Source organism: Rhea pennata, chromosome 7, assembly GCF_028389875.1.
Source record: "Rhea pennata isolate bPtePen1 chromosome 7, bPtePen1.pri, whole genome shotgun sequence".
Lineage (NCBI taxonomy): Eukaryota > Metazoa > Chordata > Aves > Rheiformes > Rheidae > Rhea > Rhea pennata.
The window spans coordinates 8,328,506-8,354,082 of NC_084669.1; the positions used below are offsets into that span (position 1 = coordinate 8,328,506).

At 36.7% G+C, this 25,577-nt stretch overlaps 1 protein-coding gene across 1 annotated transcript in view; it reads left to right on the top strand.

Annotated features, from left to right (window-relative positions):
• Positions 1–25,577, top strand: part of GFRA1 (GDNF family receptor alpha 1) — a 136,011-nt gene that overhangs the window by 71,767 nt on the left and 38,667 nt on the right. The window contains exon 4 of the mRNA XM_062580204.1: positions 13,745–14,084. Coding sequence (XP_062436188.1) covers positions 13,745–14,084 — 340 coding nt within the window. The remainder of the gene's footprint in view (positions 1–13,744; positions 14,085–25,577) is intronic.

Consider the following 25,577-nt stretch of genomic DNA (forward strand, 5'->3'; position numbering starts at 1 on the left):
GCTTTAATTTTAACTGTTAGAATTGTCTCATTCCTCTTGTAAAATAATGAGTGGACACCCCCCATTGCTTAAAGTAACAGGTCTATATCCAGTGAATTTTGTTGATAAATATGAGTTTCTGTTACTGATGTTTCGTAATCCACACAAAGTAGGTATATTAATACTGAAACATTATTAATCAATAGGTAACTCTTTAAAAATACATCACTAAGACTAGCCAATTACCTTTAAGTATATATCAAAGGCAGCAGGGCAATCTGACTTATGCTCATGGTCCATTAGAGTTCCAAACATTTTAATTTATATATATATATATATATATATATATATATATATATAGGTGTGTGTGTGTGTGTGTATAAATCTGCAGTGAAATGTACCAAGTAAATTTGAGTTTCTTATTCTGACCTCAAAGTGCACAAAACTGATTATTTTTCTAGTACAGGTCCCCATTCAGGAAAATACAGAAATATGCTTAAATCTTGGTCTCCTGAATTAAAGCAAAAACCTGTGTGTTATCTAATACTATTTTAAAGATATTATGCTCTGTAAGATCACACAAATTGTAAGGACAGATCATTTTGCTGAAGTGTTTAGTTCTGTTTGTTTTTTTAACACTGATAAACTCTATTGACTTTCAGTGGAATTTCTTTATTTTCCCCTCTTCAGCCAAGCAAAATCTAATCAAATCTTGTAATTTATTGGAAATTCTCAAAAATATGTTCTGAATTTACAGTATATAGGCTGTAATTTTGGAAAGGATACAGTTTATTTTTTATACCTTGCTGAAAGTTTAAGTACCCATTTGAAATACAGAACTTACTGTGACTCACGGATTCACTGCTGATGCTTCTGCTTCAGGAAGGGGATGCATTGTTTTAAGTAGAGTGTTGCATTGTATTTTGCAATCAGATGCAAAACTATATTTCCTTTTGAGATTATCGTACTATTCCTCACATGATTTTATTTATTTAAGCGGACTATTCCCCCTGTGGCTTATGTCCTTTGACAATTATCCAGCATAAGCAATCTGCAGAGAATAGTGTGAGGTGTAACTGATTGTCATTCAGTGCAAGAGAAATCTTTAGGTGAACGTTAGTCACTCCTTCAGTCATGTTAGCTTGAAGTGGAAGCAGTCAATTATAGAGTAGAGGTTTTATGACTACATTATTACCATTATACTATAAAGTTTTCAGCAGTAGCATTCCATTTGATCGATCTGTGCCAAGACTTGATGGATAGTTTTGTTCTTCAAATGTCAAATAGTGGGACTTTTGTACTTTATTTATTTACTGGTGCACTACTGTACTGTGTAAAACTCTCCTTTCTACGTTGTTTTAGCTTTAAAAGATAATAATATTTTGTTTTATTTAAAGTTTTCATGTCGATTTCAATAGTGTTCTTAATCTCTCTCTTGCTCTCAAATTACAGAAGGAGACTATACTATTGCACTGGATTTACACTTAAAGAACGTGAGACAGCATCACAGTTGTAGGAGGGCCTTGGAGAATAAGAGCTGTTGCTGATAATGAAATACACACGCAGTACCTAGTATCTGTGGTGGGATGCAACATACAGTGATTTTGGAGATTTTGTTTTTTCCTCAATACTTCTTTTTGTGTGTTGGGTTTGTTTTAGGGATTTGGGCTTTTTCTTCCTTTTTATTATTTATCTCTTCCAGAGCTAGTATTTGTTTCAAAACAGCAATAGCTTCAAGATGCAGGTTTAGTTTAGTTCACAAGGCTTTAATCCTAATAGTATTTTTGAAACTAAATATATACATTTGTAAGTATATTCAAGTGCAAAAATACTGCTGTTGACACTAATCATTAGGTATTTGAACAAAGTTTTTTGGTTTCAGCAGGGATAAGGGTGCATGTTAAATTTAAATAGTAATACACTTAGAAAAAAAGAGCAAATATACATAGGGTACAGTTAATCTCCTGTCTCCAATGGGAATGAGGGGAAAAAGAAAAGTATTCAATACTGCTTCCTAGTGCTCACATACATTATCATCAACCAGTTCATGAGGGGCACTGGTTCTAGGTAACTTAAACCTTCTTCCAGGATTTTCTTAACAGTTGTACATTGTGGAAAAGAGAGTGGAGAAAAATGGGAAACTGAAGCTTAAGAAAGTTTTATGCTTTCTTAGGTTACTTATATCAAAAGTTACCGAGAAAAATTAGCAATACCAAATCTCTGGAAGCAAGACTCATCCTGCATTCCTTTGTGGCTTCAGTAACACTCATAGTGCCAGTGCAACTGTCGTAAAGTAGAGACGTGTATGCAAGCAGCTTAAGGGAGCTGTAGTCTCCCATGTTACCACATCCTGTAGTGATCCATCTGCTGTGTTATATGTCAGAGGAATAACTGTACCACTGTCCAATTAGTATACACTGTACAATTGTTGTCTCAGCAACACCATATTGGCTGCATCCACAACGAATGCATTCATTACTTCTATTAATGTTTGCACTGGGGTGTTAGTGTTTCAGAAGTGCATCTGGGTGACTTGTTAGCTTCACAACCATCTAAGTCAATACTGATCAAGTGTCCCAGCAGGATGGAAGCTGTGTTGTTGTCAGTCTCCTGCTTTCAATGAATGGCAGTAACTCTTTTTACCTGGGTAGGAATGTTAAGCTTGAAAAAAGAGATTTGGGTAATTATTATAGTTTCAGCTACAGGATTATTCTCTCACTACGGGATACACAGTCACTTCACCTCCTCTCCTTGCCTCTCCAGTGCCTCTTGTACACACTTGCTGGGGGGTAGCTGTAACTCTCAACTCCAGAACTGGTTGCAGTTCAGTAGGGTATTTGTGTGTATATGAAGCGACTCTGAAAAGACATAGCTACATAATTAAATATAAGTGGTGGTGTCATTTAACTTCATTTTAATTTAGTGCTTGAATATTGAAATAATTACTTTTAATGTGAGTACAGTGCTGGTTTTCTTTTTTATTTATTTTACTTATGTGTACACGTGCATTTGTGAACTTGTACACTACATAAATGCCTATGTTTTCCATATGTATTTTAGAGTTAAAAATGGAGCCAAGAATAATGTAATCTGATGCTGAGTTCATGATAGTGCCTAATAAAATGCTTAAGTTGCTTTAAATGAGTCTAAAGCACAGACTGAATTAGGGCATAAAACCTGGATCCAGAGTTTATTGAAGCAAATGCAAGTCAAAGGGATGTGTTTAGTGGGCTTCAGGCCAGACACTGAGTAACACAGTTGAGATGTGGGGGCAGTCCCTCAACAACGGAGCATGAGGGCTGTGAAGTTTGATTTCCTACTTTCCTTTTTCCAGAAGGAACTACATTTTTACATTCCAAAAGAGTTGGAAAAATTCTTAAGAGGTAAAGGTAAACTAGTTCAGGGAAGAGAATCAGTAGAGAACAGAGCAAAGAGCAGAACACTGAAGGACCTGTGTGTCACAAGTATTTTGTGACATAAATGGAAATAAAAGGGATCTAGAGTAGACATTAGGCAATGTTATTTTCTAATCTATTAAATAACTAAATGATTTCAAGTTAATAATCCCCAATTGCATGTAGATAAGTGACATACATCATGTATAGGTATCTTATCTTCGTTTTGCACTGCTTTATCTTCTGTACACATAGTAGGACAGTGACCATCATTAACATTTCTAGGTCTGCAAATCAGTGTCACATAAGTTATTTATTTCTAAAGTATTGTGTTTCCCCGGTTCCATTAAATGCATATGCCTCAATACACGTCTCCTTGATTCTCAGCTTTTGAAGTCTCAGCTGTGAGTCTTAAGATGAAGTGAGCAGCAACATAGTGACTGCAGGTTACTGAGTTACGAGCGTTGCTGTCTTCACATCATGGTGTGTTTATTTGTATTCAGTAGGATTACATTGGGACCAACTGATATAGGAAAGAGGAGCAGCTGGTGGTAGATTAATGGAATGAGGCTCTTATTGTTTGGTGCATAGGCCAGATAATTGCCCCAAATAGTTTTTGCTAGCAGTAGTGAACGGGTAGTGATTTGGTGGCTCTACAGCTGCTGTGACTCTTGGTGTTCTCTCTGCTTTATTGCTCTCTCTGCTGCTATGATGGCAACCTTTGTCCAACCCCTACTGCTGTTGTCACTATTACAGCATCTGCCCCATCAATGTTACTGCTGCTTTCATCAGGATTTTAGTCTTATCTTTTACTTGTGCTGATGTACTTTGGTCATGACCATAGAGTCATCTGTGTCTATCTGACAAGAGTAGGAGAAGAGTTTTTGAGAAAGTAGAGCTTTCTGGTTGTTATACTGGAGATGACATCTTTTCTCCACTCCCTGCTTTTCAATGTTTCCTGATTTATCCTGTCAGTTGCTTTTGTCAGATTCAATTCACAATCACTTCTCCAGCCTTTTGTCTTCTCTTGATTTTCTTTCCAAAAGAATAATACCATAGAATAAGCAGGATAACTTTTCTACTAAGGTTTTATGTACTTTGACTCTTTTTTCAAGTTATAGCCATCAGGAGCAAGCTGCTGTCATAGATAAGCTAGTATATACTTCTGCAGTAGACAGTCAGTGCGTGTAAACCATCCCTACCTTCGCTGGTATTGCTTGAGGCTGAAGTAAGTTATGCTTCGGCAACTCTTGAATTAACAGGTTTTGTCTGTCTATGGTGATCTCCTGAGTACAACTAGTACAGTAACTCTCAGTCAGTTATCACTGCACTCTCAGTGCATGTCAGTAATCTCTATTTTATTTCAAATCTGAGAATAAAACAGCATAAGCATAGACATCTTGAAAACATGACTTATAAGGAAAGAATGAACAGATTGGAAAGCAATAGCTTAAAAGAAGAGTGGAGTGATGGAAGATGACAATCTGTAAGAAGTTAAAAAGTCATTGCTAAGAGACAGTGAGCAGGGTTAGGAAAGAAATAGTGGGATTCCATTGTAGGAAATGATCTTTAGGTAAGATAACAGGAAAAACTTTTAATAAGATGCATAGGGAAGCACTAGATAGCTATCTAGAGAGGCTATGGGCTCTTCCTATTGAAGAACAGGTTATATCATAGAATCATAGGGTAATTTAGTTGGAGGAGACCTTCTCTAGGTCATCCAGTCCTATTCCCCATTCAAAGCAAGGCCAACTCCACCCATCTTGCAGTCCAACTGTCCAGACTATATCTTTCCCCTCTATTTAAGAATTTTTGAAACTTCTACCAGTTAGTTTTTATTTATGCACCATTTGTAGAGCTCTTAATTGTATTTTGTCTGTAAACAAATTTCATTTCATGCCCAGATTTGGACTTAAGGGTCTATATTTTGGTTCAAAATGTTGGATATGGTCTGATAAAGCAGACACTTACATTTATGGTGTAAATGTGTGCGTTCTCAGACCTTTTCCTGCTGTGGCAGCCATTCTCACCTCCGACCTCTTTCCTCTTGGCACACCCACTACTCTTTCTTTTGATGTTGAGTAGTAAATGCAGTTTGCATGTGTGAAAGTGTCACTTTTTTTTAATATTGCCAGCACTTTTTATTTGTTCACTTTCCACATTTCAACATCTTTATTGTTAATGAAAATGAAGAAAGCACAACTGAAAAATGTTGCTTTATTCACAAAACAATTCTTGGCATGCAGTTAAAACACTAAAAGGTATGTTAGAAATTTTCAAAATATTGGACTTGAAAACAGGCTGTATATTAACATTTTATAGCAAATATGGCTGAGACTGAAATAGGACAGGGTTCAAAATAGTAGTGATCAGGGACTTAGTATTTTGTATGGTCACAAAAAGGTATAGTTTATTAAGATAGTTTGTCAAAAAATTTCTATCACTAATTTAAATTGAGTAATAGAATTTAAATTGAGTTTTAAGTTTTTTATGAAAAATGTTTGGATGTTGTTGTTGAGCCTTTGTGAAAGTTCATTTTCTTTTCAGTAACTCTCCTGTTTGTATCAGACTTATCCTTCTGATTACATTGAGCTCAAATACCTTAGGATCAATCTTAAGTTAGGTAAGTATTGGTTAGATAGATAGATAAGTACTTGAATTATTTCTTATACAAACCAGTAAATATGTATGTAGCTTTATTGTGAAAGGAGACATGAAACAAAATAGCACTGGAATATTTTATGTACATATGCTTGAACATATATAAATGTGTCTGTATGTATATGTATATGAGAAATCTATACATCTATCTATACATAAATCTATAAAATGTTAAAATAAAAACAAAGTGCGCTCTCAGTGCATGTAAATGTAGAGGAACTCCTCTGGTTTTGGTGCACCAATGTAATTGAAAACAAAATTTCACTGTGATTTTTAACTTCAACAACAGGAATTTAGTGTGGTTAGAAAAAAAAAATATATTTGTTTGAGGCAAAAAAACTTTCCTCAGCTGAAATCTGTGTATTTTTTTCAGTTTTCCATGACATAGCTAAGAGCATATCTGGCCCCTTTTTTCAGTAACTGGCATTACTTCAGGAATACAGCAGAGAGAAGACTCTGGAATTTCCTGCACTCCTGCTGTGTAGATTCAAATGCTAAGTTTAAATAATGGATGAACCTGAGATTATTATAATTGATCATTGTATGATTTATATGGAGTAATTATAACTAGGTTGAGAAAGAGTGTTCATAAGCCAGTTTCCTGGTATCCAGAGCCATTAAATAACAGTAGGCTGCCAAAACAAAAATTAGGTGGGAACGTGGCCACAGAGTTCAGAATGTCTGTCCTCCATCTGATTTATAACTACCCTCATGATGACAATATCAACAATATTTTCTCACTAAGAACAGTAAGAGATGTTTGAACTGTTTTTCTTATCTTTCTAACAGAGCTTTGCATGGTTTTAAGTGTAGTCAAGCATAATAACTGGAAAACCACAAAAATCTAATGTATAACAAAATGAAAAGGTGCAAGAGGTTGAGAAGGTTAATTAAAAGTGTAATGATCACATTTGCTGAGACAGTGCAATTAATCACTTTATTCCAGTGGTCATCTGATACAGAAGCCATTGCTACAGGTAACTGATTTTTCAAGCCAGCATACATGGTTTGTGTATTTTACCACAAAGGGAAATTTGACTTCTGATGTTTTTAAGCTACTTGCATTTATTTGAATATATTTTTATTATTTTCAAATTTTTAAATAGTAGCTAATGTTTAGCCCTCTATCCTCATATAATCCTTTCTGCAACTACACTCCCACTGAACAGTGTGGGAGCATTACCCCCTTGATACTTGTAGTCTTACAGCCCAGGGGAGGTTTGCTTACAGCTTAATGGGGTTGTAGGTAAAGAAGAAATGAAGCACTAGAAATACATCAGCATGTAATGTAATCTCTCTGAAACAGTGTATATGACCAACAAAGTGAGTTCTCAAGTGTCAACAAGCACATATAAATGTAATTTTTACCATGTCAATTAGAAAAAAGCAAAAAAAAAAAAAAAAAAAAAAAAAAAAAAAAAATTGAAGAATCAATTACAAGGGTCATAACCTTGTATTATCTGATTTGCTATAATATTCACACAAGCTTTATGGGAATGGAACATAAATTTGAAAAATAGCGAGATTAGAAAGGATTACAGTGCTGCAGCAAAGAGATAGAAGCTTTCTCTTGGATTATTTTGCTGGGGCAGCACTTTAGAGTGAGCCCATTATAAGCAAGAGAACAGTAGTTATGTTAACATGGTAATTAATCAAGTCTGAGGAAAAAGAGGAAACAAGTTGTGAATTCAATTCTGCAGTAATAAAAAGAAATGCTGAAAGTTACCCTGTAAATTGGCATGAGTGGTAAACAGTCCTTCACTGTGTCTTGAGAACTTGCATGCAGTAAATCACGTCTCATGGCAACTGTGTAGGTTTGAGTATTTTCACAGATTTATTCTTTATTTCTGTGTGTGCAAGTTCCTTCTTAATTCTGTTGACTTAGTATTTAGCTAATAATAAAATACTAAACAGTGTAACTGGGGAGCATATGCAGTAATGCAGATCCACTTTGAATATTTCAGGGAAAATTAATTAGAAGAACTCAGCTGAAACCGTGGTGATAGCCTTCCACATCACAAAACCGGTCTCTGATTCAGTACAGAGCGTGAATTGTATATGGAATGACTGGAGATCTCTCCTCCAGAAGAATATATTCTGTATACGGTCCCAGTCAGGCATAATTCATCCAAATACTGGTGTAGTGTAGATTAAAATAACCTTTATACCCTAAAAATCCTTTAGGGTAGAATTGAAATCATTGGAGCAGTAATGTGAGAAACAGTGACTGGATTAGTTAGCAGCAGTTTGAAATTTCTTTGTTTAGCAGTTTCTGAATTTATTTGTATGTTTCTGCCTCCTATGTGAGATACCTTGGGCAGAAGCAAAAGTATCATTAAAGAACCAAATTCTTGTAACATAGATTATTGAAAATGCAGAATGCCTCTAGTGAATATAATAGATTTAACTGTGCTAGTATGAATATAGTGCAAAACTGCAGTCCTCAGTTACATATGGAAAATTAGGGACCCTGGCATAAGCTTTCATTATATTTGTAGCAGATCAGCATATTTGTGTGAGTGAAGACAGAACGAATTTAAGCAGCAGACCACAAAGTTGTTAATACTGAGAAGTAGGGTTTCCTCTCCATCTCTGCTCTTATGAAACAAAACTAATTCAGTTCATAGTAGGGTTACAAAACTTTCCTCTTATATAACCCATAAGTCAGAGTAGATGTTTCTGAAAGAAAGGGGAAGAGCTATAGTATAGAAAGATTATATTGTTTATGGGATTAGAAGAGAGTGCAACTAGAATCAGGCCTCTGCAGACTTAAAATTAAGGCAGTAGTCTTCCTGCTTTCCAGTCATTGTTCTTGTAAGGGAAATTACTCTGTTCTGACACAGGCCAGAGCCCTGCATTCTGCCTACTCAGGAGAGCTCTCATCCTTGGGCTGAAGCATCATGCACTCTCTTGTGGTTTTCTGCCTGGGTTATATCACAGTTGAGTGATGATGATCATGTCTGTTGGTTCACACTAAGCAATGTACTGATTTTGATCTCTGTAGGGCTTGGACAGGAGATTATCTTTATCTACTCAACTCAGGGCAGATCTGTGAGTGGTTCAGAGAAGAACTTCAGGGACCTGTGATCTCTAAAGTCCCTGTAGTAGCTTGTGATAGACTTGCATAGCCCATATTGGGAAGAACTGACCAGGAATTTTAAATGTTACAGCTTTGGACTCAAGTACCTAAAGTATCAGTTTAGGCATTTCCGTTATGTCCAAAAAAAATGCGAGTTTGTTTGTAAGCATTTAGGTGCAGATAACAATCTTTCCCATGTTCTCATTATTTTCTTTTAATCTGCTCGTATTACAAAGCACAAGTATTTTGGTGAAGTGCATAGCTGCCCTTCTATTCAGTAGGATCAAGGTGCTGCTTATCCTGTCGGTCTTTGGTTCCTACAAGCAGTATTCTGCAGCTGCATTGGAGTAGGCACATACCCATAGGGTCACCTCTATGCTTTGCAACTTTGCCTTCCGTCACATTAATATTTACTGCTCTTTTTTACAGCTGTCTCTGTACTAAACACCCTAGAAAGCCTACTAATGCTAATTACTTCCAAATAGTAATTGTAATTTTAATGGCAACCTTAGTAAATTGTTTTTATGTAAATTGCAGTTTAATACGAATCTTATAGAACAAGTGATACTTCTTTCACTACTTCCACCTCTTAGGCACATGAATAAGAAGCTCCTAAGATCCTCTGAGAATCCCTTTTAGTGAGCCATGGGGTTATCAGGAGTTGTAGAGATAGCCAGGAGGCTTACTAGGTGCAGAACAGAAATGGAAAGCCAGGAAAGATGAAAGATTAAGGTAAGGAGACTATCCGAAAGAGAGTGAAGCACAAGGAAGATTGTAGAGGGCAGAGGAAGCCTTATTAAAACTTTAGAAACATCTCTGGATGAAAGAATGAAGTGGTTGGTTGGCTCCTTTCTGCTGAGTTTTTCTGAACAGGAGCTGGAGTCTAGAACTGCTGCAGCTGTAAAAACTGTGAGCCAGTGGAGGACTCCAGCGGGTAACAAGTACCAAAGTAGTAGCAGCTTTTACTACAATATAGAGCCTGTTTTTTCTTTACAAAAATTGGTCTAAAGTCATCTCTTCTTGCATTCAAGTATTATATGCACAACAGAGGAGCTGGGAGCTGGTGATCCACATGGAGGTAAGGTAGTATCAGTCAGCTGATTGCTGCTGTTCCAGAGTTTCTGCACATTACACAAACTGCCTGGCAGAAGGAAATTTTTGGGAATCCTAATTTTGCAGATGTTGGGCGCTGCTGTTTTCCCACTGAGACAGCAGCTCCTGGCTACAATTGAATTCCTGAAAATTATGCGGTGGCTCTGCCTTACACCACAGCAGGCCCATAGCAACAAAGCAGCTTGCAGCTGCTGGTTACTTTTGCTGATAGGCTTTGTCCCATTTTTTGCAGAAGCTGCTCTGGTGTGCCTGTAGCTGCAAGTGAGAACCAGTGCCTCACACAAGGGGACATGGTATCAGTTTTCAACTGACTGGAAATAACTTACCTCAGAGTCTGCGGTAATTTGGCAGGAACTGAGAGCTGCATGGTTTGGCTGAGATTTCCAAAGTGGGCCCAAGGCAAAGCAGAAAAAACACAGGATGGTGAAATGGTTGTGGGCAGGACTCTCTACTTGTGCCAGGCTGCTGATCTGACTGCCCCCTACTCCATACCCAACGCTCCAAAGGAGGAGGGAACAGAAGAAGGATCTCCTTACACAGACCTTTTCAGAGGGATGCTGTCAGGAAAAATAGCTCTGGATTAGCTCCATTTGTTCTTAATGTAGTCAGTACCTATCAAGAGCCAAACTTATGCCTGTCTTAATAATTTAAGCTTTGCAAAACAGGAGCGGAGTGAAATTTTGACATTATGTATTACTACTGTGTAAGTAATCTCCCAAAGCATTCTCAGTATTCTTAACTATACTTTCCACAGGACTTAGGAATAATTACATTATACTTTTTTAATAAAAACTAAAGCATAAAGTGTGTTCTGGTTTGTAAATTTTACATTAAAATGTGATTTAAAAGCTTGGGAGAAGCTAACATTAATGAGAAGCATTTGTTTAGACAGTCATATTTAATTCAAATGCAGTTGATGCAGATCTTACATGTGCTGTATGCTACTTTTGGTTTTAAAAGGTAGAAATACTTTGTGCAATGTATAAATTCCAGAGTCAATTGCTAGAGTCATATGTATCAAAATAGAAAAAGCAAGTGGCAAATAGCTAAATAGCTAAAACAAAAACCCAAAAAACCCAAACTGGCCCCAGTTCAGAGGTGACATGTAGAGAAATGTGAGTCTTGGGTAGGTATCAATTGTACAAAGGATAAGAATGAATGTAAATACCAAGGTGGTTTTATGAACAATTTGCACCTAGTGCAATTTTTGTTCAAGATAACTTTCTGTGCTGTTTATGTTTTCATTGATTTTGGCTTATACTCTATTTTCAAAAAAAACCATTAACCTGTCACTTTTGATTTTTAAGGTACTCATATTCACAGTGCTTTTTAATTCTGTAGCAGCATTTACTATGTTTTGGACCCTTAATGGAAAACATGTATATGACTGAGCAAAGAGCTGTAGAGCCTGCTTTACTGAATCTTAGTTATTTGTAAAGAATTCTTTATAATGCATCATAGAGTAAGTTGATGTCTGTTTGTATTGGTATGCCCTATTTAGAGCTCCTCCACAAAATATTTTTTTAAAGAGTAGAATTCAGCAGTTGTCTTCTAGGCACAAATTACCATGTAATTACTCTGTAATCACATAGTAATTAGCGTGTACTATTCATATATTACATAATTACATGCCTTACAGATTACATGGTAATTATATTTGTACTTAACATGTAATTCTCTATACTGTATTACAGGAAAAAAAAACTTCTAGAGTTCATAGTTAAGATTATAGTTACGTGTTAATGTAACAACATTCTATGTAACAATGGTATAATTTTATGAGAGTGATATATTTTAGACATGCTATTTCTTCTGAATCTGGTACGGCTTAAGTTGCAGGAAATCAGTGTTAAGAAGTGCTTGACTATGGTAGTTTATAGTCAGATCTTTTTAGTTTTGTGATTTGTGATGATAAGCGAACAGTTGCAGCTTATTGTGCGGGAAACTGATATTGGAAGGACTTGGAGTGCGTCTGTTAAATATACAAATGCTAAATATACAAACCCACTGAATGTAATTACAGCATATTGCTAGAGTGAAAAACGAATCTAATGCATGTCACAGTTTGGATCATGTCTGGATGTGTAAGATACGTGAGATAGTAGCAAGTATCGTGTATGTGTATGCTAGCATCCAGGGCCAGTCTTAGGCACTGTAACTGCAATACCTCTGTGCACTGTGCTGACCAAGCCACGTCATCTTTCTCTGCCATGAAAAAGGGAAAAGGTTGACATCCTGATCTAGTGAGGCGAAGTGGCAGAAGAATGGAGAGGAGGAACACTGAGTTGCAGAAGGTTCTTGGACAGAGTTTTGGGGAAAAGGTGGAAGATCTAGATTAAAAACTTTTTTCTAGGAATAAGTTAGAACTTTAGGACTTGTTTGAAATTTGTTTTACCTCTGACTGGACTTTCTGGGAGGTTGCTGCAGGGTTTTAGGTATTTGCAAAAGATGTCTTGTTCAGCTTGCAAATTCTGTATCGATAGGAAGTTACTGTATTTTCTTGGATTTGTGATGTTGGCATTCCCAATATCCACAACAGCAGTAAGCAGTAAGTAATTTTTTAATTGAAATTTGCCAGTTGTTTTCATTTCAAACAGAGACTATGTCGTTCATTTAATATTTGGATAATATATTAAAAAAAATAGATCTACAAGTACAGTCTTACCTTTTATATAAATAATTTTCCTATAACTTGTTGTAGTCTGTGATGTACATGTGTGTGTGTGTGTCTGTCTGTAAAAGAGAGAAATACTCCTTGATTTCATATATTTCTTTAACAGTGACTTATTAATTCTATGCCAGCTTCTTCAAAGCTTTCAAACTTCATAAAACCTCTAGGGTTCCGGTGATATCTGTAGACTTTATAGGAGTATCTTGAACAAAGCATGGATTTTACAGGCCTTTTGCGTGGCATTAGCTCACAATTGTGAGGCTGCACCTGCTTAATTTTCTGGCTGTGTGGGCTGCTCTGCACCTCAAAAACTATAGTAGTAGGCATATAGCTTTTATATTCAGCAGAGTACCCAAATTAAATTTAAATGTTATTCTATGTGGTGAAGACTCATAATGTCATTTTTACTGTGTAAGGAAAAATTAAGACATCAGAAAGTAACTGGTATACAAAACCAAAGTTAGAAACCCGTATTTGCATTGTATTCTTGTGCAATCAGCCAAATGTATCCCTTCAAACTTATCAGTGCTTTTGACAGCTTTCTAGTGGGGCCAGGTCTTGCACAATATTACCCTGCTTGTCTGCTACAAAGATGATAAAGTACAGCCTGCTTAGTGTAATCAGCATTCATTTGCCAGCATTCTGATCTTAACACGTACTTGTGCTTTTGCTCAAGTGGTTAAACCATTATCCAAAGAAACAAGAACTGTTCACAGATTCTGGCACTAGAAGTTTTCTATGTAAAAATATATACTCAGGATCTGATTAACAGTGAAATAAGCACAAACATCAAAACACAGTATAAATGTGACACATTTCTTACTGCTGTTGTGTTGTTTTTTCTAGTGGAGCCAGTACTTTCAAAGGGGAACAATTGCTTGGATGCAGCAAAAGCTTGTAACCTAAATGATACCTGCAAGAGGTTCAGATCTGCTTACATAACCCCCTGCACCAGCAGCACGTCTAATGAAATCTGTAACAAGCGGAAATGTCATAAGGCCCTCCGGCTATTTTTTGACAAAGTTCCCCCAAAGCACAGCTATGGGATGCTCTTCTGCTCCTGTCGAGATGTAGCCTGTACAGAAAGGAGACGGCAGACTATTGTTCCTGTGTGTTCATATGAGGACAGGGAGAAACCAAACTGCCTGAATTTACAAGAATCCTGCAAGAAGAATTACATCTGCAGGTAAGATAGCACATGGCAGGGGAGTGATTAATGAGGTACCAGAAAGAATTTTTGGTACTGCTGGAGTTACCAGGTCTGAGGGTCAGAATATACACTAGGGACTAGGACGGGTCCTAGAGAAAAAAGCAAAAGCCTTGGACATCTTTAACAGAATATCAAAAGCCTACATCTGGTTATAGTGTGTGCCTTCTGCACAACCATTCATGGCTGCTCACTTTCATTATGGAAGAATCTTTAAACCTTCAGGAAAGATACCAAAACAGAAATCTGTTTCTTATAGATTTTCATTGGAAACCTTTTCCTTATGTGTCTCCATGAAATGATACCTCAGAGTGATTTTTATTCCCCATTAGTGACCAGGTGAAAATAGAACTATTCATTATAATGGGTTTTATTTTCACTGTAGCTTTGCATGTGAGCACTAACACACTCACTAGTAATTGTATGTGGACACAAGCCACATGTGGAACTTCATATATATTGTCATAGTACACAAGCAGGGGAGGTTTCTTCATGGAAAGGAAAGGAATTCACATTTGTGGACAAGCTTATACTATCTTAAAAACTGTTTTGGGTTTGGGGTTGTTTTATCTGCCCTCTTCTGTCAAAACTGCTAGGCTGATGTAACGACGGCCATTGATTCAGTGACCTAATTCCCAGTCTTTTTCCTCCTCTCTGTGTTTGGAAGGAGAGAAGCTGCACAGAGCACAGCTTCTCAGGACAAACTTGGTCCCTTGCTTTTAACAAGTTCCTCGCAAGTTGTCATACTATGCTTATTCAGTGGCATACAGAACCCTCTCTGCCCTTAGGAAGTGCTTTAGTCCTACTTAACATCGTGTATGTTTATATAAGAATGCTGTTGTGCTAATGTCATATTAATGAAGTTGTACCCAAGAATCTCACTAAATTCCTTGTGAATTATCAAATTCTGTGAAATAGCAAGGAAGGAAATAAACATTATATTCATATGTCAAGGACAGTGAAGTCATGTTTGTACATACCTTGATAAGCTGTTACATATATGTGTGTAGTAAAATATTTAGAATTTTAAATATAAGATCTCCTCTCCTGATCTTCGACTTACACCATAGCTGGTCAGACGTGAGTGTTGTTCGTAGGTGAGGAGAGCAGCTCTCTACTGGCTATGGCTTAGGAGAAGGCAGGAGCCAGTTTCATGCTGATACAAACTAGTGCAGTCTTAAATCACTGGGAGTTTTCATTCAAGCCCAGTGAATAGCATTCAGCACCTTCATATATAATGCTATTATAGCTTATATAAGCTTATATAAGTTGGGGTTCAGAGCCACTAATTTTCCATTTCTATGTTGTGTTATTAGTCTTTTTGCTTACATATATAGATATAGATATAGATATAGATATAGATAGATATAGATGTAGTCTTCCCTATATAAACACCCTGTTAAGTAGCAGAATGACAACATATTTACTGTGTTTTCAGCAAAAATTCCAAAGTGCTACAGTGCTAGTCAAATGGGGGAAGAGGATTTTATAGTGAAAATTCTTCCTAATATTCAGGCTGTAGTGTTGTCAGGAATTCCTTAGTTAAATTAGTGCTATTGCTTCTCTTTTGATTGTATTTTCTTTTGGTCAGCTTTGGTCTAACATTATCTCAGCAGCTAATTTTTTAATGTCATTTTATTTAATTAGACTTTATGAGTCTTGCACTGATGTTGTGTTTTTTCCATTCCAAAGCTGTAGAGGCAAGCTTGGTGAAATGTCTGTTCCTGGTGCCCAAAGTTGTAACAGGCACTAGGGTGAAAATGGATTTCTTTATTTTCTTTAAAATGTCATCTTAAATAGTTTGGACTTTTTCATGCTCAGTGAGACATGGCTATTATGGAGAGGGAAAGCAGTGGTACAATGGAGAAGATGGGCAAATGCATGTGGGAACAGGGTGACAGTGCAGCACTTCTGGCCTACACCTGGAGATACAATAAAGTGAAGTGTTGCAAAGAGTCTTCTTACGTAGACATTAATACCTCCTAGGTTGTCTGTACTACTAGTGTATTTAGTACCTCTATCTCTACTGTCACAGAGAGGAGAAATTAGCACCATGGATACTCCAAACTATGCACTCACAGGGAGCCAGTTGTGATTTGTTCCCTGTGATCTTTAGGAAAACAGGGACTCGAGGAGGGGAGGAAGGAAAGGGAGGAGGAGTATTAGCATGGATAAATATCAGCCTACATAGTAATTCCAGATATGTTTAGAATAATGAAAAGCAGTAGCCGCTAGGAACATAATTCTGACTCTGATAACTTCAATTTCATTTTGAAATCAGAAAGTATACCTAAATGAATGAAAAATTTGGGAATATGTTCTGACTACTGTGAAATACAGTCATTTAGAAACTATTATTGCTTGCCTATTACTTCCATTACAGGTTTTTTTAATGATAGTTAAGACAAGAGGGATAAATTCTAAAGGGTCTTTGAATGTACAAACTCAGAAAAGCAAGATTTGAATCTGCCCATACTCATGTATCAAATATCACATAGGCCTATGCAAATACATATTTAAAAATTCAGTTTTGGATGCTCTTTGAAAGCCTTGCCCTGGATGCACACATCATTGACTCTGTTTTTGAAAGAGTGTTTAGAGCAGGGAAGCAATTCAGCTAAGCTGCAGGTACCACCAACTCATTACTGAGACAGTAGGACACTGCTGATTTTTTTTCTTTGTATTCATTCATTCATTCATTCATCTGTTATATAACATAAATTCTTGATCAAGGGAAAAAGACACCAGAAATGTCAAGAAATGCAAATAAATTCTGACTTATGTAAACAGTCCTAATTTTTAAACTTCATCAAGATACTAAATAGTGCATTTTCATTATCATTTTTCTGCTGCCTCTTTGTATCCCAATCTATATCCAGCTTTGAAAGATACTAGAGTCTCTCAGACTTGCCTGAGACTCCAATGCAAACTGAAAAAAATAAGCTAAATAAAAGAAGCATTTAGACTTTATGGTTATTATAAGCATAAACAATATTTCTAAGGAAAGTCAGTATACTGTCAAAAACTTTTGTGAACTTTATCATCCTGGAATAGGTAAAATGTCTGAATCCTATTCTGATTGCTTCAGCCACCACTTAAACTTCAGATAGTTGACTGGCATGTTTTAAAAACACTATTCGGTTCTAAATACAGAAGAATATAGTAAATACACACAGGATAGCGTGCTTTGTTCCAGTGTCATATTTGACAGTATTTCAGAATGCTATTTTCTTTGAGTAGTGAAAATATGAGTCATTAGTTTGGTCTTTTTAATAATCTGTTTTTTTCATTTTGCATATTTTGAGTCTTCTTAATATATTCATAAGCACTGAGCAGAATGATAGCAATACAGACACATTATTTATTAAAAGAATAGAAAAACTAAACAGTCAGTACAGTCATGTGATGCAAAGATCTGAAAGGAATAGTAGAATACTGCTAAGTCAATTTTTGTTAAAATAAGAGTCTAGTAATAGAATGCAACTTTCTTGCCCTCCACAGTGACTTTAGTCAAAATGATTGGTCAAACCATTTTGACTCATTTTTAGTGTGAAATAGCCAGATAGATTCCTGAATAATTTTAGACACCAGCTAATTGGGCTTTTTTCCTTAGCTAAAATTAATATTCCCAAAGATTTGCCTCTGGTTTTATAGTTAATGCACGTTACTGGCTCCAGATATGTGTTATTGAAAAGAAAAGATAAAATGGCTGCGCAATGTATTTAAACAACTTTTTTGCCGCATGGTGTCTGAAGAACAGTAGTGAAATATCCTGCTAGGTTTCAGTGGAGGTGTCATTGCATTGAAAACTCAGTAAAGATAGTTTTGCTGCTATATATTTGGAGAACCAAATTTTTACAAATGTATTTTCATTGGCACATTCTTATAAACACTTTTAGATACTGCTGTCAATATCTGGTCACCACTGTATGGTCACCTAAGGTAACCAGTCTTAATTTTGTTGCAAGTACCCATTCAATTCTGTATAAAAGGTATTTGCATTCACGAGTATAAGAATGTCATGTGCAGATATGCAAACATTTCCATTACTGAATAAAAGAATTAAAGCACAGTAAAGCTGGAACAAAAGCTCAGCTGCTTGCTATGTTTTCTAAAAATGTAAGAAACTTGCCAAGAAATTAATATTCCTTCTTTATATTCTGTTGGACACTTTTAATGATAATCTACCATGGAAAGGTACCATTTCTGTGCCTATTTTCTGAAAGGCATGTGCAAATCTGCAAATATTTTATACGAGTTCCTGTTGTAAAAGTGGCTTTTCTGTGTAAGACATTTGGATTGTTCCTGTAATACATAATATCACTGATTGCAAACCATACACCCTCATGAAAGAGACTTGCCAGAGAAGGGGGTGGTTCAATTCTGTAGATAAATCTGTGATGAGATGCGGTAAATATGCAGTCAACCTTTTTTGTCCTGCTATAGAAGAGGGGGAGCTCAGCATCTCATGTTAGGAGGGAGCATTCTTCAATTACAGTGACAATAAGTACTAGGGAGGAGTGCACCAAAGGGATGTGGGTGTGTGCGGTTGGATGATGGGGGAAGGGAGAAGAAATATGCCTTTTGCTTTAAGTTTTCTATTCCTTAGAGTTTTCTTTCATTGTTCTCACTTCTCCCCTTGCTTTCCTCACATGCCTCTTCTCTTTCTTATTCTCCTTTCATCTCTTTTTTTTTCTAGACATCCCAGTCATTATCTAACTTTTACTGGCTCTCTGACACATTAGAATTCTCTCTATTACAGCCACTTACAGTCCCCTCTCACCTGCTCTTCTGTATGCTATCTTTTTCCTCCTGTAATATCCTGCCACAGTCCAGTGATCATCTGTAATTCAGAAGATGAGAGGAAAAACGTAGGTGCTACCTCCCTCTGTGAGCCTTGTAGCTTACGAGAGTTACAGTTCAGTTGGGCAGCTACCAAGGTTGACTGTTCTGTCTTAGATCAGCTCTAGCTTTAGGTGTTAAAAGGACGTTCACAGGATATTTTCATGAAGGGTACAGTAGCATCATACACATCTGTGGAACAGAGCTGGAGATGCATCCTTGAAGGGTATTTATATCAGTTTGGCACTCAAAGCTGTCTGGCAGCTCCTTCATATTATTATTTTTCTGTGGGTATACAAAACCAGGACAACAACATAGCTTTTGTAATGCTGTTAAGGACATGGAAACAGGGGTAGTCTTGATTTCTAGAGACGTGCAGACTGTGTCTATATTGTATCTTAGAAGACTGAGTCAGGGAGTGGGCGAAAAATCTCATGTGCTGCCTGATTCATCCTGCACTAGATGCAGGAAGCCTGCAGTGTAGCAGGGTTAGCCAGAGCTCAGGCTACCTATAAATCCCTTCTGCCCTCACTGCTTTCCACATCAGGGCTTTGTGAGGAAGGACCCTGTGGCTGCACAATATCGAGTGGCAGAGGAAAAGCACCATACAATGCCAAATCTAGCTTGTGGCCCGTACTGCATCATGCCGACAAGCTCACGTCATGTCTGTGAGCATAGCCTTAGCTTGGAGAAGCACGGTTTTTTACATATGTATGTATGTATAGCTAGATGTACCCTATTTACTTAGACAAAAAATATACTGATTCCTTTTAATGAATTAATAGTGAGGAATGATCACAATTCAGAAAATTCAGTTAAAATGAGATCTGAATAGAGATGGGACAGAATCTGGTATGCTTTGCAGGAGCAACATGATGGTGTAGTAAAGTGTGCGCAGAGAATTGCTAGCCTGGAAAAAAAATGAATGCAATCTCTGCAAAATAAGCAAAAACCTTTCAAGTCAAGGCAAAGACAGAAAATGCTGCAACATCAGATATTATTTTCTCCCCTTCTAAATCCATTATATGATTCATTATTGTGATGTTTTTTGTTAACAGACTGAAAAAAATGTAGTATTATGTCCCTCCCCCTCCACACACATAAACAAAGGTCATTTTAAATTTCTTCCTTCTAAGTAAATCTCAAAATGAATCAAGCAGTTGCTGCTTAAAGCATATCCATAAATCCCTTTGGAATCTAAAAATGAGAACACCCAGCAAAACAGGACAGACAGCTTTGTTCCCAATATAGCGTAGATAGATCTCATTCTGTGGTGCCAAGATCTGTTTGGTTAGTCCTCATTTCTACTCTCTGTGTTCTGCTTAAGAGGGTCTTGAAGATTAAAAGCTTGCTGGATGATTGATGTTTTTCTTAAAGAAGTAAAGAAGCAAGCAAGAATATAATCATTAGAAAAATGACTCAGCTTTCTTCCTGTACCAGAGTTTCACATCACTTTGTGCTTTAATGGTCAAGAGATCCTCACCCATTCTGGTTTTATGCTTTAATAAGCAGTAAGTAGACAATATCTTTACACTGAGATCCTTTGTCAGGCAAGCCTGAAACTTTTAAAGCAGCAGTCCTGTCACTCACCTAGAGCCTTGGCTCATCCCTGAAACTCACTAACCAAGAGAAAGTTCCTTTGTGTGCTTCTATCTATAAGAAAAAGTTATGCCTTAGCATTGTCAGAGCGATTTGGTTTAGCCAACTTACATTTTGCATAGTGTAACTTTCACAGTCTTTCTGATATTGCTGAAGTCCTACTATCCCTACTGTCTGATTGTTTTTAAAACCTAACTGTAGCACTGAATATTCATTATTACCTGTCTACAGAGTTACAAAATAGAAGGAGGGAATAAACTATCTGTGAGTTTGAACATACAGCAAATCGTAAAATAAACTGGGATACAAATGATTAGACTTTAATGGATGGTATTTAGATGCCCTACCTTCCACATCAGTTCGTTGATTCCAAAAATGATTCAGTGGCCTAAGTACTCACAGCCACTAGAAAACATTAGCTCTGGGAACTTGGGGGGATTTGGAACATCTAAGTATGGCCATCACATTTGTGTATCATCCTGTCTGAAAGGCTTGTTTTTTCATTCTGAGTGAGAAAGGATGACTGCCTGCCTAGTAGAAGACTACAGATTAGAAACACCATCCAGGAAGGAAAGTTACAGCAGGGCAAGTTTGGCCCATTTTGTTTTGTTCCTCTATCATTGAGGGGAATATTAAACTGTATATGTTGCAGAAGCAGTTTCATCCTGTTTAGTCTAAAATATCAAAAAGCAAAAAGTTAATAAACTTTAATAAAAGGTAAATTTGGCACTAAACTTTTTGATAGAGCTTCTAAACGTGGAACTTCTCATGTTCTTAGTATTAAGCAAGCACTTAATTGCTTTGCTGGATAGGGTTCCAGTAAATGGAGTGCTACCACTGATTTGTTAAATTGTTAATAGAAGTTTGTGAAAGCAGAAATTTAGCATGAGCTAATGTTTGCATGTTTGCATGAGCTGTTTCCACTCACTATTCTGTTCAATCTGGTGAAGAGATTTGATCCCTTTTCCGTTTTTAATTCGCACTCCACCTGATAGTCGCATTTGGCTACCTTGTTTTTATTGGGCAAAGAAATAGTGTTTTCTTTAACAAATCAAAATACTTTCTCATTTACCTCAAAACATCTATATACTATAGGCAAGAAACTGCTGTATTTTTAATGCAAATAAGAGAGCTATTATATCAAATCCATATTCAGTATACTTCCTCTGATATAAGTGACTTCAGTGGATTTTTTCCAGGGATGAATTTAGCTATTCCTGTTCTATGTAGGTAAATCTTCAGGCAGTGCTAATTAAAAGAATGTCAACGGATTTTACCATTCCATTATGTTGGACTTTGTAAAGGTTATTTATATCACTCTACATCAGCCCCCGGTGAGAGAATATTTCTGGTGGCAGTTCATCTATTAAAATAGCTGCAAGAAAATGTAAGCATAGGAACTAAAAATAGTACCTTGTTTCTCAACAGAACAAATGACAGCTACATGCATATTTTTGAATTTTAGCATTTTAATGTATATTGAATAGAAATTGCATTGCTTTCATTATATTTTAAGCACTACCATGTTACTAATGGAGTAACTTGCTGTTAAATGGAAGCCAGATTTAAAGGTACCAATGTCTGGAAAGAGTTCTTGGCACAGAAGGTAGTTGTTTCCTATGCTTTGATTATCTGCTGGCTTTAAAATAAGTAAGTAACAAAAAGTTACTTGGTTTCCTGGTGTGTGTTTACTGTTAAACACATATTTTCTGTGTGAGCTTACTGTGACCCTGCCTGAGGTCACATTTAAGACTAGTATATGACCTTACATTCCTCTGTTTGTGCTTACACTGACTTGTTCAAGCATATGCTGTAAACCATTAAAGCAGACTTTTATATTATAAAACACATGTGACTTAGACCTCTGCTAAATAAAAAAAAAAAAACTATCATTTTAATTATTTTCTTTTGTTCTGATTCAAGTACAGCTTAAAGAGTTTGTCCTTTCAGTTCTGATGCTCCCCTTTCTAATTAGGCATTGTGAAATGCTGGGGATGTGTCTCAGTAACTGGCCATCATACAGCATTGCAAAACATTCTTCAAAATGGACAATATCTTCCAGAGGAACTCCTGTAAACATCTAGATATATCACAGGCTGTCAGCTTTCTTAGCCTCAATGGCTGTGTTCACATTTTTTGCTGGGGAGACAAAAAAACCTCTTAAGACATCCACATCATCCTTGACTGGTAAAGATGGTTTATTTGCCAATCTTATACTATAAATCAGTGCTTTTCTTACTAGCATTATACATCCATATATCTACTAAAAGCAAGGAAAACATGTTGAGTAAGATCAATGCTATATTGGTTTGCTAGTGCCAGAACCTTGTGACTTGCTTTTTGATGAGGCTGTTTTGTACATGAAAAAAAGTTTCCCATAAAAGAAATTGTAATCTACTTTTATCTGCTGTGGTTATGATCTGGTATTTGTTGTCTGAGTCCTCAAGAATAGCTTGAGGATGAGTTTCAGCTATACTGGGTGCCCGCAGACCTGGCTGAAGTGCAGCACGCTGCGCAGTTTTTCTTTCATTTAGCCAGGTCTCTTACAACAGGTGAGGAAACAACTATTCCATTTAGGGATGCTACCACAGATATCACAGTGCCACTCAAGGATGCAAAAACAATCCCTCACTAGTCTGAGGAAACCTGATGATCTAGTGCATCATATTTTTACCAGCAGATACCTTTGTGGTCAACAGAGAACGTAGATACTTTGTAGATTATTTTCTGTTTCCAAACTCCACAACAGCCTCATGCTTGAGTGAGCTGCATTCTGTTATAGTTTATTCAAATGGATACAGAGAATATTGTCATGCACGTCTTTTCAGAGTACTGGGTACCGCGTCCTTTCAGTGTGTGCTCGTGATATAGCTGTTAATAAATACCTAAGCATCCAGCAGCACACTCAAGGAATTGCAGTGGCACTAATTTCTTCAGCTTGTTTTTTGAGTGACAATGATTTTCTTGGGTTTCCAGACTGTAATTCAAAGACACACTTGTATGCCCAGTTAATGAAGTGAGAACAACTCCGTCCATAATGGACTGGTACTTTCCTGTGTAAAATGCTATCAAGAAACATTCTGAGACATGGACATCTTTAAACATCACAGTCATTTATGTATAGAAACTCGAAATTAAACAGCATAAAGGAAATAAAATTAAAATATACAAAATATAAGTATTCAGAAAGTAGCTAGAGGATTTGTTCATGTTTTTGGAGAGCTTTGTTACAGAGATGGATAGACTAAATAAAAATCTTACCAGCACTCCCATCTAGAAATCATGGATTGTCAGTTTAGCCTATTATTTTGTAGGAGATTCTCAGAGAAGTGTTTTATTTGCAGCTGAGAAGACAGAAACACATTATGCATGCTTAAAGTCAATGCAAGGAAACAGAGCCCCACAAAACATATTTAATATAGGTTTGATTTCCTGTGGAATGCTTTCCAGATGTTCTCTCAAACAGGCCTCTAAAATATGGTCTGAGATAATTTTTTGAAAGCAGAAAAAAAAATTCTGTTTTGTGTCACTGCATCATAAAATCACTGTTCTAATTCTTTATTGCATTACCTTTTGCTCAGGATTTGCACCATATTTTTCAAAATTGGCTTTATTACACTAAAGGTCAGTGGTATAAAAATATTTTTATTACTCAACTGCAAATAAACCATACTGATTTAGAATCATTTTGGAGTTTAGTAGTTTTCCTTAAACCCAGAGGACACCAGGTATCTTAAACTAAAATTTCTCTAATGTATGATCTTGAGTTATTTATGGGTTTTACCTAACACTGATAAACTATGAGATTTGTGTTTTGGTAAGTTCTTTGTATTTACTGTAGCAGACATTGTATAAAAGGATCTAACTGATCCCTTGCAGTTAACCTGAGCAGGGGAAAAGGATAATATTAAGAGAAATTCCTATATAAATTACTCTGTTTTGCTTTACATAAAATACAGTAGCAAAACATAAACATGGAATATTTTTATTTTACAGTACTTATTAAACAGAAAAATGAATTTTGTTAATTTGAATTTTGTTACAAAACAGAATGAAATGTATGCATTGTTAGTTTTAAAATGGCACAGATATGCATATAATATGACACAGATATTTTAATTTTGCATGTCTATCTTTCTAATAGTTAGTTCCCCATTATCTGAGTATTCGATGTCTAAAATGCCCTGAGTAAGTAAAAAACCTGGATAACTTATGTCCTATCAGACATAGTGGGGTCATGGTACAGAGTCAGCTAGCTTTGCAGAAGCCAGCTTGGTCAAGTGTGAGTGCTTAGCACCAATTGGAGTAGTAAGTCTTGGTGGACTGTTGTGTCTTTACCAGATGTTTGGAGCATTCTTGATTCTGAGAGGCATCTGAACTGATCCTGCATGGTCTCTGGTGTTTGTTTCTGGCTCCAGTTGTTTTACAATCTGCATAGGCTGCCTGTATGTAATTGAGGATTGACTTTTTTGTACTTCCAGATGAACTACATAATTTTTACAAATAAATCAAATCCAGAATCAAATATTTGTGTGGGTTTAAACTGCAAGTCATTTAGAATAGCAAAACAGAAGCAAAACCAGATAAAAAACAGTCTCTCTAATTCAGTGGCTGATGTTGGGGTTTGTTCATGTTGCAAAAGATTTGTAATGGCTAATGTGAGAGAAACTGCTTTCATTGTTCAGGTCTTGGGACCCAAATGGTCAGTCTTTAAATCTTTACATTTTTATCCTCCTCTTCATCTGAAGAAAAGTACAAATGCTGACCTGTGTGTCAGGGTGCCCTACAGACTGGGGGTCCCCTGGGCTGGCAGAGGTTCCCATAGGCTTGTCCCACCACCCGTGCGAGAGCAGAGCACCTAGGGCAGCCCCAGCTCTGGGCATCGTGCACTGCCGTGGGGACAACTATGGGCTGAGGCCAGGCCGGGTGGTCACCCACACATCAGTGTCGGGGTTGGTGGGGCTCATGCCAAGGAAGGAACAGTACCATGGTGAAGCTGGAGCCCAGCACCACTGCAGCATTGTGGGCAGA